General features: G+C 38.4%; 2 protein-coding genes across 3 annotated transcripts in view; one reads left to right on the plus strand and one right to left on the minus strand.

Moving 5' to 3' along the window:
* LOC109224155 (vacuolar fusion protein MON1 homolog A-like) overlaps positions 1 to 8,294 on the plus strand; it is a 10,002-nt gene extending 1,708 nt beyond the window's left edge. The window contains exons 3-11 of the mRNA XM_019388741.1: positions 2,613 to 2,642; positions 3,590 to 3,722; positions 3,829 to 3,920; positions 5,088 to 5,169; positions 5,654 to 5,718; positions 5,903 to 6,205; positions 6,297 to 6,388; positions 7,045 to 7,109; positions 7,883 to 8,294. Of these exons, the coding sequence (XP_019244286.1) occupies positions 2,613 to 2,642; positions 3,590 to 3,722; positions 3,829 to 3,920; positions 5,088 to 5,169; positions 5,654 to 5,718; positions 5,903 to 6,205; positions 6,297 to 6,388; positions 7,045 to 7,109; positions 7,883 to 7,978 (958 nt within the window). The 3' untranslated portion in view covers positions 7,979 to 8,294. The remainder of the gene's footprint in view (positions 1 to 2,612; positions 2,643 to 3,589; positions 3,723 to 3,828; positions 3,921 to 5,087; positions 5,170 to 5,653; positions 5,719 to 5,902; positions 6,206 to 6,296; positions 6,389 to 7,044; positions 7,110 to 7,882) is intronic.
* LOC109223262 (ribulose-phosphate 3-epimerase, chloroplastic) lies at positions 8,507 to 15,755 on the minus strand. 2 transcript variants are annotated; one of them, XR_002067541.1, is made up of 10 exons: positions 15,362 to 15,754; positions 12,981 to 13,095; positions 12,600 to 12,740; positions 12,394 to 12,507; positions 10,931 to 11,009; positions 10,080 to 10,189; positions 9,944 to 10,000; positions 9,420 to 9,489; positions 9,214 to 9,318; positions 8,507 to 8,817 (listed from the first exon to the last, which is right to left on the minus strand). XR_002067541.1 is itself a non-coding variant. In XM_019387502.1 (9 exons), exons 1-9 carry the CDS (start codon positions 15,469 to 15,471, stop codon positions 9,269 to 9,271), a joined length of 846 nt encoding a protein of 281 aa, XP_019243047.1. In that variant the 5' UTR covers positions 15,472 to 15,755; the 3' UTR covers positions 8,952 to 9,268. The 2 variants fall into 2 exon arrangements, 1 of the variants encoding a protein (XP_019243047.1); XM_019387502.1 differs by lacking the exon at positions 8,507 to 8,817 and having other exon boundaries at positions 8,952 to 9,318; positions 15,362 to 15,755.

Raw genomic sequence — 15,835 nt, forward strand, 5'->3', positions numbered from 1 at the left:
GCCTTCGCCAACAAATTCAACTACGGTTGAACCAAGTCAGGCTATGCGCCTTCACAAACAAGTTCAACTACGGTTGAACCCTTCGCCAACAAATTCAACTACGGTTGAACCAAGTCAGGCTATGCGCCTTCACAAACAAGTTCAACTACGGTTGAACCGGGACTCAGGCTACGCGAAGTCGGTTGAACCGGGACTCAGGCTACGCGCCTTCGCCAACAAATTCAACTACGGTTGAACCAAGTCAGGCTATGCGCCTTCACAAACAAGTTCAACTACGGTTGAACCGGGACTCGGGCTACGCGCCTTCGCCAACAAATTCAACTACGGTTGAACCAAGTCAGGCTATGCGCCTTCACAAACAAGTTCAACTACGGTTGAACCGGGACTCAGGCTACGCGCCTTCGCCAACAAATTCAACTACGGTTGAACCAAGTCAGGCTATGCGCCTTCACAAACAAGTTCAACTACGGTTGAACCGGGACTCAGGCTACGCGCCTTCGCCAACAAATTCAACTACGGTTGAACCAAGTCAGGCTATGCGCCTTCACAAACAAGTTCAACTACGGTTGAACCAGGACTCAGGCTACGTGCCTCCGCCAACAAGTTCAACTACGGTTGAACCAAGTCAGGCTGTGCGCCTTCACAAAGAGTTCAATTACGGTTGAACCAAGACAGGCTACGCACTCTCGCCACTAAATTTAACAAAGTCCAACAACAGTCGAACTGGGACTCAGGCTATGTGCCTTCGTCATTAAATCCAACGAGCTCGACCTCGCTCGAACTACAAGGGTAGACGCCTTCACCCTCAACTTTAGCAAGTTCAACCACAGTTGAACCGAGACTCGGGCCAAACGCCTTCATCTGTGAAAGCAAAGCCCGACCTCCAACAAATCGAAGCGCAGGATAAACACCCTCACCATTCAGGTAAGTTCTCCCAACTCGTATTAAGATTCGTGCCACATAAAGTTCGGCCTCGGTCAAACTACGAGGCCGCATTTATTTTTACTATCACGACCGGTAGTTCGACCGCGTCCGAACTGGGACTAAGGCTAAGCGCCGCTATCGCCAAATAACAGCTAAGACTCGCCCGCACCAAGTTGAAAAAGCAAGGCCATCAACTATATTATGGCTAAGGCCATCGCCGCCAACGGTCGACCTAGGTTTGACTGCGGTGGGTAAACGATCTGACGATACTCGAAGTTGCCTTCATGGCTAAGGCCGTCGATTCTATCACGACTAAAGTCGTCGATCTAAATTCGACTAGGGCCGTCAACGCCGACGTTCAACATAAAGCTCAACAAAAACGCTAAAGAACGAAAGAAAAACAGTGACACAAAACAAGCACAAGGCAGGCAATAGAAAAGAAAATTTATATATTTACAAAGTCAAATTGCGGGTCATCCCCGCTTACACCCGGCCAAGGCCGATCAATACAAGAAATAAAAAAAAAAAACAAGAAACAACTAAACGCCAAGCGGCGAACAAGACAAGAAAAAATAAGTATCCTTGTTACTCGGTGCAGTCTGCGCCACCGTCTTCACCAGCGTCAGCCTCAGGCGTTGCCGCGTCAAAACTGCAGTCGGCACGGGCCTCACGAGCCTTCTGACGCGCCCCCTCGAAAGCAGCTTCGGTCACGACGCCAGCCTCCCACAGACTCTTATATACATCACGTTGGGCCTCGGCAAAGACCCAAAGTTCTCGAGCCTGGCTGGAAGAAGCGGCTTGATCCCGTAGCCGCTGATTCTCTTCTTCCAAGGCTGTGATTCGGTCCGCCATGACCTGGGCGTCCTGCTCAAAAACACCAATCCGCTCCTCGAGACTTGCTTTTCTAAAGGCCGCAGCATCCCTTTCCAACGTCCGTTGGGATTCGTGCACGCGGATAGCTTCCTTCAACGCCCCGACCCTCGACGAGGCATCCCTCACTTGAAGCTTCAATGCCGCGACTTCATCCTCCAACGCGGTCACTTTCCCGCTCCATGCCGCAGTGACCTCCGCCGCCTTCGCCTGGCCCCGGAGCTCGCACTCAGTTGCAGCCCTCTTTACCGCCTCGAGCTCCTCATCCTTTCGGCGGAGCTGCTCCTCGAGAGCACTCGTCCTATCAAGTGCTTGCTGCATCTGAACCTCCCGTCTCGCCAGCTCTTCGACCAAGGCCCGGCTACGAGGATCATTCCTCAAGCGCCCCCGCAACTCTCGGCACTGATCTCGGTAGCGGCGATACTTCTCCAGCGCCCGCAAAAATATCCCCGAGCGGACCTGGGCTCGACGGATGCTCTCCACCTCCAACAGATAAGACTGCAAAGCAAAGACAACGATCAGAATAAAAGAATAAACCTAAGGCAAAGAAGAAGCGAACCGACGTAACAGTACATACCATGCCATCCTATGATAAACATGAGAACATTAAAATCCTTTTCGAGCTACAAGAAACTACGTACTCAACTAGCCAAGAACTTTCTATTTGATCCCATCTAGATGAAAATCAATATACATCACTTGCTCCTCATGCCAGTAGAAAATATACATCCCTAACCGTGGTAGAAACCATCAAGAACTCTCTGAATCCCATTTGCACGAAACCAGACCGTTAAGACTGGATCCTTTTAACTCAANGTCTTCTCTTCTCTAATTCATTCGTTCAGTTGGTTTGTGCTATGCTCTCACTCCCTCCTCTCTCTCTCTCTCTCTCTCTCTCTCTCTCTCTCTCTCTCTCTCTCTCTCTCAGCCTGTATGCTAATCTTCATCATGGTACCTTTTATTTTCTTTTTGATGAAGTAATTTGTTTCATTATTGGCATCAAGAAGATGCAATAAGTACAAAATAAGATGCAAAATTCATGCTTACAAGTTATGGAGAAGATGGTCACAAGAATATATGTAACATATTTGTCGAAAAGGAAAAGCATAAGAATGCTATATATTGCAGAAGTCCTGTTCCATCTCTACTGAGTTCCTGTATTATCAATTCTAGCTTTCAGGCACAACTAGGACCAATGTTTCTTAAACTATTGGAAAGAATATTTTTCTCTCCTTTCTAGCTACTACTTGTTGAATATAGTAGATGTTAATGTGCTTCCCGATAAAATTGACCTTAGCGAGGGGGGGGGGGGGGGGTACAGAAGTGTTTCCCGATAAAATTGTTTTCTTTCACTGAATATGCTGCATATTAGACTTGGTCTTTACCTTACAGTTGATTTAATCTTTTATCTTCCTTGGCTTTATTGTCTTTTTTTTTTCTTTTCTTTTCAACTTAATTTCTTTTTTCAACTTAATTTTTTTTTTCAACTTATCCCAAAAATAACTATAAAAGGATGCTTCTTTACCATATTTTGATGATGTAGGCATTTTTACTATTTGCAACTCCTTTCAAAAGGTTCTGCTCAAGTGTAAGATGCAGTCTGGACTTTCTTTCAAGCGGAAAAAAGTCTTGGGAAGCTTGTTGGTTGAATTTTCAGAATATGTTGTTCAGAAACACCTTGCTGATGATTTGATTGCAAACTATTTTACTTGGTTCTTAATATAAACTGTTCCTACCTATGCTAATGATATCATTACCTATACTAATATATTAAGTGTGCTTATTTGGATTCCAGGAACCCAGCTAGTTTTCTCCATGCTTACACATGTCTTCCTCTTGCTTATGCGACAAGGCAAGCTGCTGGTGCCATCTTGCAAGATGTAGCTGACTCTGGGGTCTTGTTTGCCATATTAATGTGTAAACACAAGGTCTTGTTTCTATTTCTTATTCTTCTTTCAAATTGCACATTTCGGAGGCACATAGGTCTCAGTTTACTGTATTGTGTAAAACATCCTGTTTAAAGTTGATTTGCAGGTTATCAGTCTTGTTGGTGCACAGAAAGCATCACTTCACCCTGATGATATGCTATTGCTCTCCAACTTTGTTATGTCTTCTGAATCATTTAGGCAAGTTCTACTAACTTTTGATTCTTGCTTGGGCTATTTCCTTGTGTACCTGGTGGAAATGTTTGGAGATGATTCATAAATTCATGTTACACGTGCATATGCAAGTTCTACTGAATTTGCTGACCTTTCTGAATGAATGATTGGGCAAGGTTGCTCAATGTGGTCAGTTATCGAGGCAGGTTTGGCTTTGGGGATACAGATGTTACTGTGAATGGCCATGCTAATTTTAGTATTTGTCCTTGCATTCTTGGGAGGATCCTGCCGTAGCGTTTTACCATTATGAAATTTACCATTATTAAAATGATTCTGTTTTTTCATGTAATTAGGTCACTTATGCTAATTGTTACATATCATATTTTACTAGATCTCATTCACTTAGGTTTCCACGTGCTTTAGTCAAGTTGTTTCCGCAACAAAGGATCACCTTACTTTTTCTTGAGGCTCCAAAACATTTGATCTGGCAGTCGAATGATCTGGGGTTGGTGTGGGAATTTTCACTTTTTATTTTTGGCTTGAGAAGAATTTAAATGGGGATCATGGTCAGTGAGGGTTCATATAGCCGACCCAACTTGTTTGGGACTGAGGCGCAATAGTAGTTGTTGTTATGTGTACGAGTACCCATTAATTTGGTCTAATGACTCTGTACCTATAGATTCTCTCTTGGACATTTGTCTCGTGTCCAGAGGCAGCTTGTAGCTTTGGCTTGGCTAGGATTTGTTTATCATCATGACAGTGCATTCAAATTCGTTTCTTCTATCTGTGTAGTTGATGTTCCTACTTCCTAATGCTTGCTCCTCATTCTTGCTTTGATTGTCTTTGACTTTTTTGTGCGCCCTTATTGACTGTGGACTATTGGTCACATGTTACGTAACAATATAATGTATATTGATGACTGAGTGATTATATATTTTAACTGAGCTATGCCTGGTGAAAAGGACCCTCTACCTCCAATCTTGATTGGGGTTCCGACCACCAAGAAAGAAAACTGGGAAAGGACCATTGACGACTTTTGGGCAGAGAGAATGTGGGGGTGGGGTTTCTTCCACAGAAAAAATTAAAATAAAGAAATTAAGAGCATATGTTACGGCCCACTTAAGGTCTGTATTCCATTTATACTATCTAATTTCCTGGAGGCTATACGATAACATACTCATTAATGTCATGCAGGACATCAGAATCCTTCTCACCGATTTGCTTACCAAGATACAACCCCATGGCATTTCTACATGCTTATGTGCAGTACCTCGATGTAAGTTGGGCAGGTGTAGAATTATTCTTTAATAGTTCCCTCCTCCCAAAATGTTGTTAACTTTCCTTCAAAGGGATTAATTTATTACTTTTTGAATATGTACTACAGACATCAGATACATATTTAGAAAATTCAAATTTGTCAAAAGATTTTATTTACTTTAATATTTGGCTGCTTTTCTTAAACAACTGTAAATCTCAACTCTCTTATTCCGTGCAATGCAAAGTAAGACCGCCAGCTTAGTATAGAGGAAGTATCTATTGATGAAAGATTTTAAGTTGAATCTCTTTTTGAATGGTAGTAGTTGGCCGCCTTACAAGAATTATAGGATTTTGGTGTTTCCAAAGTTTTCCATTTATGCTATTGTTATTCATAGCAAATTACCCAAATTCGGTGCTGTATATTACAGGTTGACACATAAGTTTTCCATTTATGCTATTGTTATTCATAGCAAATTACCCAAATTCGGTGCTGTATATTACAGGTTGACACATATTTAATATTGCTTACTACAAGTTCAGATGCCTTTTATCATCTTAAAGATTGCAGGTAAATAATGCCTTTTCTCTTCTTATTTTTCAAGTAAATTTGGTTCTAGTACTCAAAGCTGAGAATTTTGCTTTTGTTTCCATTAGATCTGAACCATGGGAAATATTAGCCACTGCAATTTCCAGTGTATGTCTATTCTTAAATTCTGTCAAGAGGCATTAGCTTGTTATAATCTATCTTGTAGGGTTCGTATTGAAGAGGTACTTCTGGAGTCCAATGTACTTGGTGAAGCTCAAAGATCCATGGTTGATGGTGGCATGCGCGTTGAGGATTTACCTACTGATCATGGTTCTCAGGCCGGAGCAGTCTCCCCTCATCTGGGTCAGCCTGGACATAATAGAGAGTCATCAGACAGATTTTCTGAAGCATTCATAGGTGTTGGTGGTCCTGCTGGACTTTGGCATTTTATGTATCGAAGTATTTATCTTGACCAGTATGTCTCATCCGAGTTTTCCTCGCCAGTAAATAATAGACAACAGCAGAAAAGGTATTACTGCAAAATCAATGCTGTCATAACAAACAATACTTTTGTCTTTTTTTCTTTTCTTTTAACTGTGAGATGAGATCTTCTATTGCAGGTTGTATAGAGCTTACCAGAAGCTTTATGCATCCATGCATGATAAAGGAGTTGGACCTCACAAAACTCAGTTCAGAAGGGATGAAAATTATGGTACGTTCTTGGGTGTTATTTATATGCAAAGCTCTTCAAGCGCTAAAACCTTTCTATTTATAGATTTAGTCGATGGAGGTCCAAGTTGCATGGATAATCCGATCTACATATTGTGAATTTATTTTTCTTTCAAACTTAAAATAAGTCAACAGAACCTATCTATGACTCTTTCTGCTTTCATAGTACCATAGAGCAGGTTAATTTTTTATCTAAGCTTTGAGGTTGGGATGGAGAAGTTCTCCTTGGGTAGACACTGAGAGTTGTTGGGTAACAGATTTTAAAAAAGAAGGAAAAAGAAAACGGATGCATTCTCCTATTCATTTTTATTGTTCTTCATGGTTGCTGTTATTCTTGTTATTCATGAGCAAGAAGAAAAAATCTAGTGAGTTGTAATTGCCAAAAATGTGTGATCCCTTGCAAGTTTGCAGGCAATGATTTCAAGTGGATTTTTTTAGTTAAGGATATACGTAGTAGTGAATTGGTACCAAGCCTCTTTGCTTTCCAGTATTGACCTTTAATTCTTTCTTTCTTTTTTTAAGTAGTTACTGAATTCTGGCAGGGGAAATTAGAAACGTAGAACAGAACAACTCTCAAAATTTTCTCCCATGATAATAGTTTAGTTCCTCTTGAATTGACTTCCTTACCTTATCTTGCAGTTCTGCTGTGCTGGGTTACTCAGGATTTCGAACTTTATGCAGCATTTGATCCCCTGGCAGACAAGGTTTTATTAATTACTTTTTCTTCTAACCTGTTGTTTGTCCAAGTGATATCTTGAATGTCACTTTTATTTATAGTCTTTCCACCAATCATTTTAATGGTGTTATATGAGCTTGAGACGACTCCATTTTATCTTTGGTGGAGGAATTCATGGGCCAGTTTAGGTATTGAAACTGTGCCGATTCAAACATGCAGGAGATTTACCAGACCTTAGTTCACTTTTGTTCTGTACTGTGGTAAGCTGGTTACCACTTACAGCGCCACATGAGATTTGTGCATGGCCCCCTACAGTTTGTTACCATATACAACAGGAAGATAACAAGTTTAATTCAATATACCACAAGGTCTTTAGCCCTAATGATTAAAATCAAAATGTCACTTTGACATGATTATTTGCTGAATTGAAGAATCTACCCCAATGTGTACCTTAACTCCGAGGTGATCTTATCCTGCCAACCCTAGATATATGTTGACTTACTTCTTAGGCATCATTGTCAAAGAGCTATTATTAGAGATGTTATGTAGTAACTGGCATCTGTCTTATCTACAGTTTTTTGTGTACTGAAATGCTGATAAATACGTCAAAGCTGATTTTGTCTTTCCAGATTTCAATGTGTCTTGTTAGTTTAAGCTTCGCCAATGTGCTTGACATCTAGGGTTGTTCAACCATAAGTGACCCTATCAATTTCTTGTGCCAATTCTTTTGAAATGTAAGAACTGTTCTCTTTACATGTGTTCTTTCTGCTTCTTGACGTTTGGTAAGATTCCACCTTGCAGGCTCTAGCTATAAAAACTTGCAATCGAGTGTGTCAATGGATCAAGAACATAGAAAATGAGATTTTCTTGTTAGGAGCGAGTCCTTTCTCATGGTGATGTTCCCCATGTTCGCTTTTTTACGTGTATTCTATTTTTTTTTTTTTTTTGAACTTTTCTTTTCTCAAATTCCTTTAATAAGTAGGCCTTCCATTTTTGTGGTTCTATATTTATATCTTGGTAATGAATGCCAATTGTAGTTTAAAGTTTGGCAGTCAAGATTCGAGTTTTCTCACTCCAGGCAACATTTCATTTTAGCTTGTACGATTTATGAATTTTTGTAGCACTATCTGTATCATCAATTCGTTGTAATTCTACATAATCATCTGATGGATTGCTAAAGACAATTTCCCTCGCTGCATTTGCAGTGAGATTATCTTGTGTTCTTTTATTTTTTTTATTTTTTTTACATATGGAGAAAAGATTACAAGGTGGAATATCGAACCTCACCAATAAGTTGCAAGTGCAGGAAGCCAACCAACTAGGCTACCAAGTTTCCTAGATCATCTTTGTTAATACCCTTGGTATGCAACGTCTTAAAATAGAAGAATTTGGTGAATTTGGAATGTGAATATTGGGACTAAAGCGCAACGGAATAGGGTTGCAACCATTTATTCCTTCATTTCCTTCTCTATTTTTCCGCCCGAGGGGAAGGGCCTTTAGTTTGGAACTTGACATCAACTCATAAACTTCAATAAAATATCCAATGATTTGGAAATAATTGGATATTCAGTGTAGAATTATCTTGTTCCCTATGCAAGATAAGTTGCACAACATATTGTATTACACAAAACCTCTGAGATTGGCTATTTTATTTTTCCTATTGTGTCGAGTATAGAGCGAACCATGCCGCAGCCTCGCAACTATTCTTGTTCTGCAGCTAGGATTCGCGCTGTCATCTGTGTCAAATGCAAATAAAGCTAATGTGAGGACTCCACAGAAATGTAAGGAGCTAAACGATGAAAGTGCAATTCATTTATAAAGACCTAGTAGATCTACACTTCCATCCTACCAATCTTGTCTCAGCCTCATAAAACACAGTAAAAGAAAGGTCTATTGATTAAAACGATGACAAAAAATTGAATCTAGTTATCGGGTATTTCTCTCCCACTTTATATACATACAGCACGAACTTTCGTATGTGCAATGTATACAAAGATATCAAGGTCAACCTTAAAGATGGCTCCCTCTACTGTTCACAAATGTTAATAAAGATATGATAATGTAAATAAAAATAATAATCTTTTGGCTGAAAAAGATAAAGAAGAAAAATCAGAAATTGACGATGAACATACACAGAACAACTCCGTATTAACAGTTATGACGACTTGAACCAAGTAGGCAGAAACTTCATACAGCAACTGCTTCAGGCCTTTTGCTTGTCTTGATTCCTTTAATAGCTGCAACATGTTTACATAACATGTGAGATCTAAGTTTATTAAGTTATAATCAAGTTCAGGGTCTCTCAGTAAGGCAAAATAAAGAGTCGTTATATCCTTGCCTTCAGCATAATCAGGAGCTCCAAAGACGGCAGAACCAGCTACCAAAGCATTGGCTCCAGCTTCAATGACCTGCAACGAAAAATGATTATTAAATTGTATTCTCATATGTCAGTTGCTGCAGGTTGTTTATGGTCAAGGTATGGATCAAGGGTTGGTTGCTTTGATGCACATGTTCTCTTTGTCATCATCACATACAATTCTCTATAATTTGAGAAGTAGGTTACTCTTCTTTACAATATAAACATGTTTGCCAAAATAAATGGCAAGATATGGAGAAAGATAAGGCTGTGCTCCATGAAATCTGATAAAATATCAGAACAATTTAGAAAAGATTCGAATTCACAAGGTACAAATCAAGTAGTAACATTTGCACACCACTTGAAATGCTGCAGGTAAGATTTATCCAGTCTTCACATGACTTATTCCAATATATAAGATGAAAATAAATTTTTTAAGATTTAATGAGGGTCAAGTGACAAGCTAGTTGGGAGAGGAGTTATAATCATGGGAAAGCATCAATCACCTTGTAAGCATTTTTGGGACCAACACCACCGTCAACTTCAATCCAAGGGTTTAGTCCCTGCAAAGTTAACATAGGCATGTCATTGCATTGCATAGTTTGCACTTTGCATAGACTGAAAAAAGGGTAAAAGAATTACCCTCTCTGCGCAGATTTTTCTCAAGTCTGAGATTTTCTTGACCTGACTTTCAATGAAGCTCTGTCCCCCAAATCCAGGGTTTACAGACATTATCAGCACCAGATCAACAGCTGTAGCACAAATAAAAATAAAAGACATAAGCAATTTATCACTTTGGATCCAATGTTTAATGCCTTACCTGACCTAGCCTTCTAGAGGCAGCATACAGGTTATAGACTGGAAGATCATTGGTACAACACCCCCACCGCCACCCCGCCCAAAAGGCCAGGAGCCAGAACTGACATATGGAGCATCGACAACATAAAACAGGAGCCCAACATTGGGCAAACCAAGAATAAAGATCGGTTCTATAATAGCATATTAAGAATAATATACCTTGAGCCTAACTTAATACCAAAAGCTAGCTCATGAGGGAGGATTTCGAAAGACCAAATGAAGGGACAGCAACACACACTCTCAACTAATGCGGGACTCTAACACCTTGCTTTTCGAATCAGCATCTCTAAGCTCAGGTTTCCCTGTTGCACGCTTCAAAGGCACACTTTCCAAGTTTTCGCTTCATTCACCAATCTTATTGCAACATTGTACAGTATATTCAGCATAGGTAAGCCTAATGCTTTAACTAGCAGGATCTAAGGTGCATTTACATGCTTTTCTACCATACAAAGCCAACTTTGAAAGATACCCTATCTATCTTACCTATTTAGAGGAGTACATTTCCAAAGATTCCCATTTTCACTATTGACTCTCACATAACCAGTATTAAAAAAGAAAGTTGAAGCACAAAAATAATAGGAAATATACTAAGAGTAGTCATCTCTGAAAAATTGTCTTAAGAAGCAATATCTTACCATCAAGAACATATTCAATTGCGGTTAAAGGGGTTCCAGGATTGAGGACAACCCCAGCTTTAGCTCCCAAACTTTTAATCTGAACCAGAAACAATTATGAAGGTGGTCAAGAAAAACTTAAATAATGTGAATAATGGATAAGACAGAGGAAAAACACAAGAAGCTAACCATGAAGTTAGAACTATCTTTGGGTAACAAAATCATAATATTCTAAAATATCACCAGCTGAATTCCTATATCACATATATGGCTCCCACAATTACAAATTACAGTACGCCATTTTCAATATCATGAAACACCTAACTATAATCCTATACATTTTTTCTAGAAGGGATAGTTCATTTTAAATAGAAAAAGTAGATCTAATGTAGAAGGTAATCAGAAAAAGTAAAGAATGGAACTCTAAATAAATAAGTATTCGATATAAGAAAAACTAGCACTCTACATTTTCTTTTTCTAATCCCTATGATGTGAGTTTGGATGCGTTGTGTCATGAAAAATTGTTCAAGAGAGACATTATCTACAAGAAAAGTAATAAATATCACGAATAATTAGTCAGTTACTCCAGCAAGTTATTTTTAACTTATATCCTAAAAGAAAAGCATGCAATAAAGGTAAATGAAAAACACCAGCACTTAGACTTCTGATAAAAGACACCAAGAATCATGGATTGATCTCACAATCGAAAATTTATACTAAGTGAAAACTTTAGACTGGTGGTCATTCTGTTACATCTGCACTTATGTATCACATTCCTAACAATCTTAACTTAAGAGAAGAGGTTTGCAATCTAATTCCTATGATGAGATAGTCACTATTGACAAAAAGGAAACTAGTATTTTGACAAAAACAAGCATGCCTTTGAGCATTCATAGGTCTGAAGGATAACAGAACCAAGAGTAAATTGTTTTAGATAATTGATGCCAAAATTTCAGAAGATTGACAACGACACTGAACAAGTCCCACGTACAAAACTTTTACTAAGAGTAAGGCAGTTGGTAGGCCTAATCCCACCCAAGGAAAGCTTTAGCAAATTTGTAGGTTGCTCCTACCGAAAAATGCAGAAAATTTCATAGAAACAACAATGCAATTCTTTATTTAAGAGATCACTTTTAGCAGTTATCTTGAGGCTCACACAACTAGCTGCAGCAGCCAAAGAAAAGCCATGCATCAATACCACTAAGATAGCTTAATCTGAATTTCATACTGTGCACTTATACCTTCATAATATTTGTATATGAGAACAGCTAAAAGCCCTTTACTGTTTGTATTTGATCCAAAAATATATTTTTCATGCGCTAACCTATTATGTAATCCAAAAAAGTCGGGATGAAGAGGAATTCCTCTGGTTGCAGTACACCAACACTTTTGAAAACATTGTTGACAAGATTTTTTTTAAGACTCCTTGTATATATTGTAAGTACAGGAACAACAGAAAGAAAGCAAGAAAGAGAAATTCTTACCTGATTTATTGTACGATGCAAGTGGATGGTAGAAGATTGCTCACAGTGAACACTGATGATATCAGCACCTGCTTTTATGAAATCAGGTACTCTCTGGTCAGGTTCGACAATCATCTGCAATGGTCCGTTGAAATTGAACATTAGCAAAAGCGTTCTCATGCCTATAGACCTGAAAATAGTTTTACCACATGAAAAATGGAAAATACCAGATGCACATCCAATGGAAGATCAGTGATAGGGCGCAAGGAATCAACTACAAGGGGTCCAATAGTTATATTTGGAACAAATCGACCATCCATCACATCTACATGAATCCAGTCGCAGCCTGCCTGCTCAACTGCTTTTACCTAAATGCATGAAAGACACATTAACCAACTTAAGAGCCATTTTTACGAGAAATCACAAAAAAAGAAGATGAAATTCATAAAAGAACTTGACCTAAAAGTAGGAAGGCAAAATGTGTTTACTCAACATATCAAACTTTTAATGTAATAGCAAATTTCCTCATATCTTGTTTTCAAACAAAACTAGACCTTTATAAGTTCGATATAAAAATGATAGAGCAAGGGATTCATATGACAACAAACCTGCTCTCCTAATTTAGAAAAGTTAGCAGAAAGGATGGATGGAGAAACAATAATATCGCTTTTCGAAAACTTATCCACCCGAGAAGAAGCCTTCACCACTGTTTGAACTCTCCTCCTGCATTTATAAACAAATATTAGGAGCAATAATATTTGGACAGATTGTGACGCTATTGTAAGGGGCATAGTTGCAGAAAGAGAAGGAAAAACTAGATGACTTCCTATAAAGTAAGAGAGGAACATCCAGTTGTTAGCAGGAAAAGAAAACAAATGGCTCGTCTCCAAAAAGAAAAAAGATGCATAAAGGCAGCTGGTATTGCAAGAAATTGGCTCATTTTTACCAATGCTTTAAAAGGCGTGGGCGACAGACGAGGCGTTTTATCTAACACGGGGCGAGACGAAAGCCAGGGCGTAAGCCCCATGAGTATTTAATTTTTAGAACTTTATAAATTAATAAAATAACTATATAAAAAATACATTAAAATTGTAAAAATCAAGAATATATATATATTTATTATAAAAACGCTAACATGTGCATGAACCATACAAAAGAATTTTTTTTACTTGAAAAAGAAAGACGTAAAGATGCATTAGAGTTTACACCTATAATTAACATGACTATGATCGAACATACTTAGGTTTATAAAAATGATATTCTAGTTCCTGATAATTCAAAGAATAAAAACGATGCTTAATAAAATAAAGATACTGTTTAAAAACCTAAAACTAGATAACAAATTACAAATATCATTGTAAAATACAAATAGTCAGAATAGAGTCATCAAATCAATATCTAAACTAGAGCGATACCAAAAAAAAAATTCTAAATCCGATAATTAACTTGAAAAGAAGAAATTAAAGAATGCAAAAAAAAAAAAAAACAGGAATAAGAAGAAAATGAAGCATAAAAAAGGAAATTGCAAGCATGTAAGTAGAGTAATAATTTGAGATTTTTAGTTTGATAAGTTACTACATTTTCGTATGCTTAAGTTTAAAAAAAGATTTATCGAGCAATTTTGGCGCAAATTTGAAAAAGCTCTCGGGGCTTACGCCCCAAACGACGCCCAGAACATTGAGACTTAAGCCTAAGCGAATGCTTGGAATATCAGGGCTTCCACCCCATGATACTTACGCCCCATTAGTATGCCTCGGTGCGTTTTTGGTATATCTCACCCCAGGGCTCGGCCCGGGGCTCGCCAACAAAACGCCTTTTAAAACACTTATTTTTACAACTACATAAGTAAATTTGCATCACCAACTGAGCATAATATCATCAGAGAGATAAAGAGCTAATGGAAACTGAAATCAATTCAAGTTAATTGGTGCTTGTTGAAAAACATACAAGTCACAGTGACTTGAGCAAGAATATTAGAATGCCAAAAGAACTTGACAATGCCAAGAAGCATTTCCAAATGGCTTTACATTATCACTCAATAGCCAATTGAAGAGGGTGGTCTGTTGATGCTGTTAGATTCTAAATTGCCGCCACAGGCAATGCTAAAGAGAGGCTGTTTCCGGTAGACTCTCGGCGGCTCAGGAAAGATAAAAGAAGGGCAACACAAGCACACCGATCAGAAACAATGCTAAAGAGAACATGAATTGCATATTATCCAGCTTATAATATTGACTCTTCAAGACCATTTGCTTACCATGCACAGAGGAAACAAATTTCAAATAGAAATGACATTGAAACACTTCCATCAGGCTTTATTAGAACCTTACTGGTTTAAGCTCAGCAAGGCATATTCACAAACATAAGAGAGACCTGGAATATCTTTATCGTCCTCTACATTACATATCTGAAACCCCAGAGCAAGAAAGCCTTTTTTTTCAGCCTTGAACGGAACTCTGGGCTTTACCAACTTTCATGAATCATTTCCTTTACTTCCAGACCAATAAAATTCCAAGGGCCCTGTATCCCTGATAAACACATTCAATTCCTTCTATGCCAATAAACTTGACCTTCTTTCCCTTTTCAGACCATCAGAAAATATTAACCACTTCCCTCTAACAATTCAAATAATCATAAGTTAGTACTGCCTAATACTATCTCAAACTTAACTGGATAATGTACCAGTTTTTTTTTAAAGAAACAAACAAACTTAATTTGATAATCTCCTCAAACATTTTACTCTAATGATTGCCAAGTCAAATTAGGTCTACTTTATCAGTAAGGATGAGAATATCACAACAGAACCAAAAGGAACACCCAAAACATCAAGGTGAAATTTTAATGTGGAATTGACTGATTCAAGACTTTCCGCAGCAGACTAGTAATCAAGTTTTCTTTCCAACATTAACTTTAAGTACAAAGATTACAAGCAAACGAATTGGGTAATAAAGAATATAAAGACTTAAAATTTATTTGAAAAAGAAGAAAAAACCTGGTGAAAGTGAGTGAATTGGGCTTCTGAAGCTTAACACTCCCGCCAAATCCATTAATTTGGGATTGTAACAGAGTTGATGAACCCACACAAGAAGCAGTTGTTGCCATTGAAATTTCCTTCTTTTTTTCTCTTGCAGCAAACTGAAATTTTGGGAATTGAGGAGGAGAAAGTTTGGTGCTTTGTCAATTTGAAAGCACAGGAGTTTAAATTTCAACTACCCTCTTTAGCTTTTGAGACTTCCAAGACAAGAAGAACCAAAAGACTGTTATTTTGGAGGAAAATCAAGAATGAAATATCAGGTTGACACGTGTCCGATTTGGTTTTCGCATAGCGGCTTTGCTTATCTTCAATGGTTGGCTCTTCTCTGTTGCTGACTCAATTTGTAGGGACTATAGGTACTGCCCCTCCTCCATTTATCGCATGATGGGCACAAGCGCAGAAAGAGAACTAGAGAAGATAATTCCCCCCCCC

This window comes from Nicotiana attenuata, chromosome 3 (genome assembly GCF_001879085.1).
Source record: "Nicotiana attenuata strain UT chromosome 3, NIATTr2, whole genome shotgun sequence".
Lineage (NCBI taxonomy): Eukaryota > Viridiplantae > Streptophyta > Magnoliopsida > Solanales > Solanaceae > Nicotiana > Nicotiana attenuata.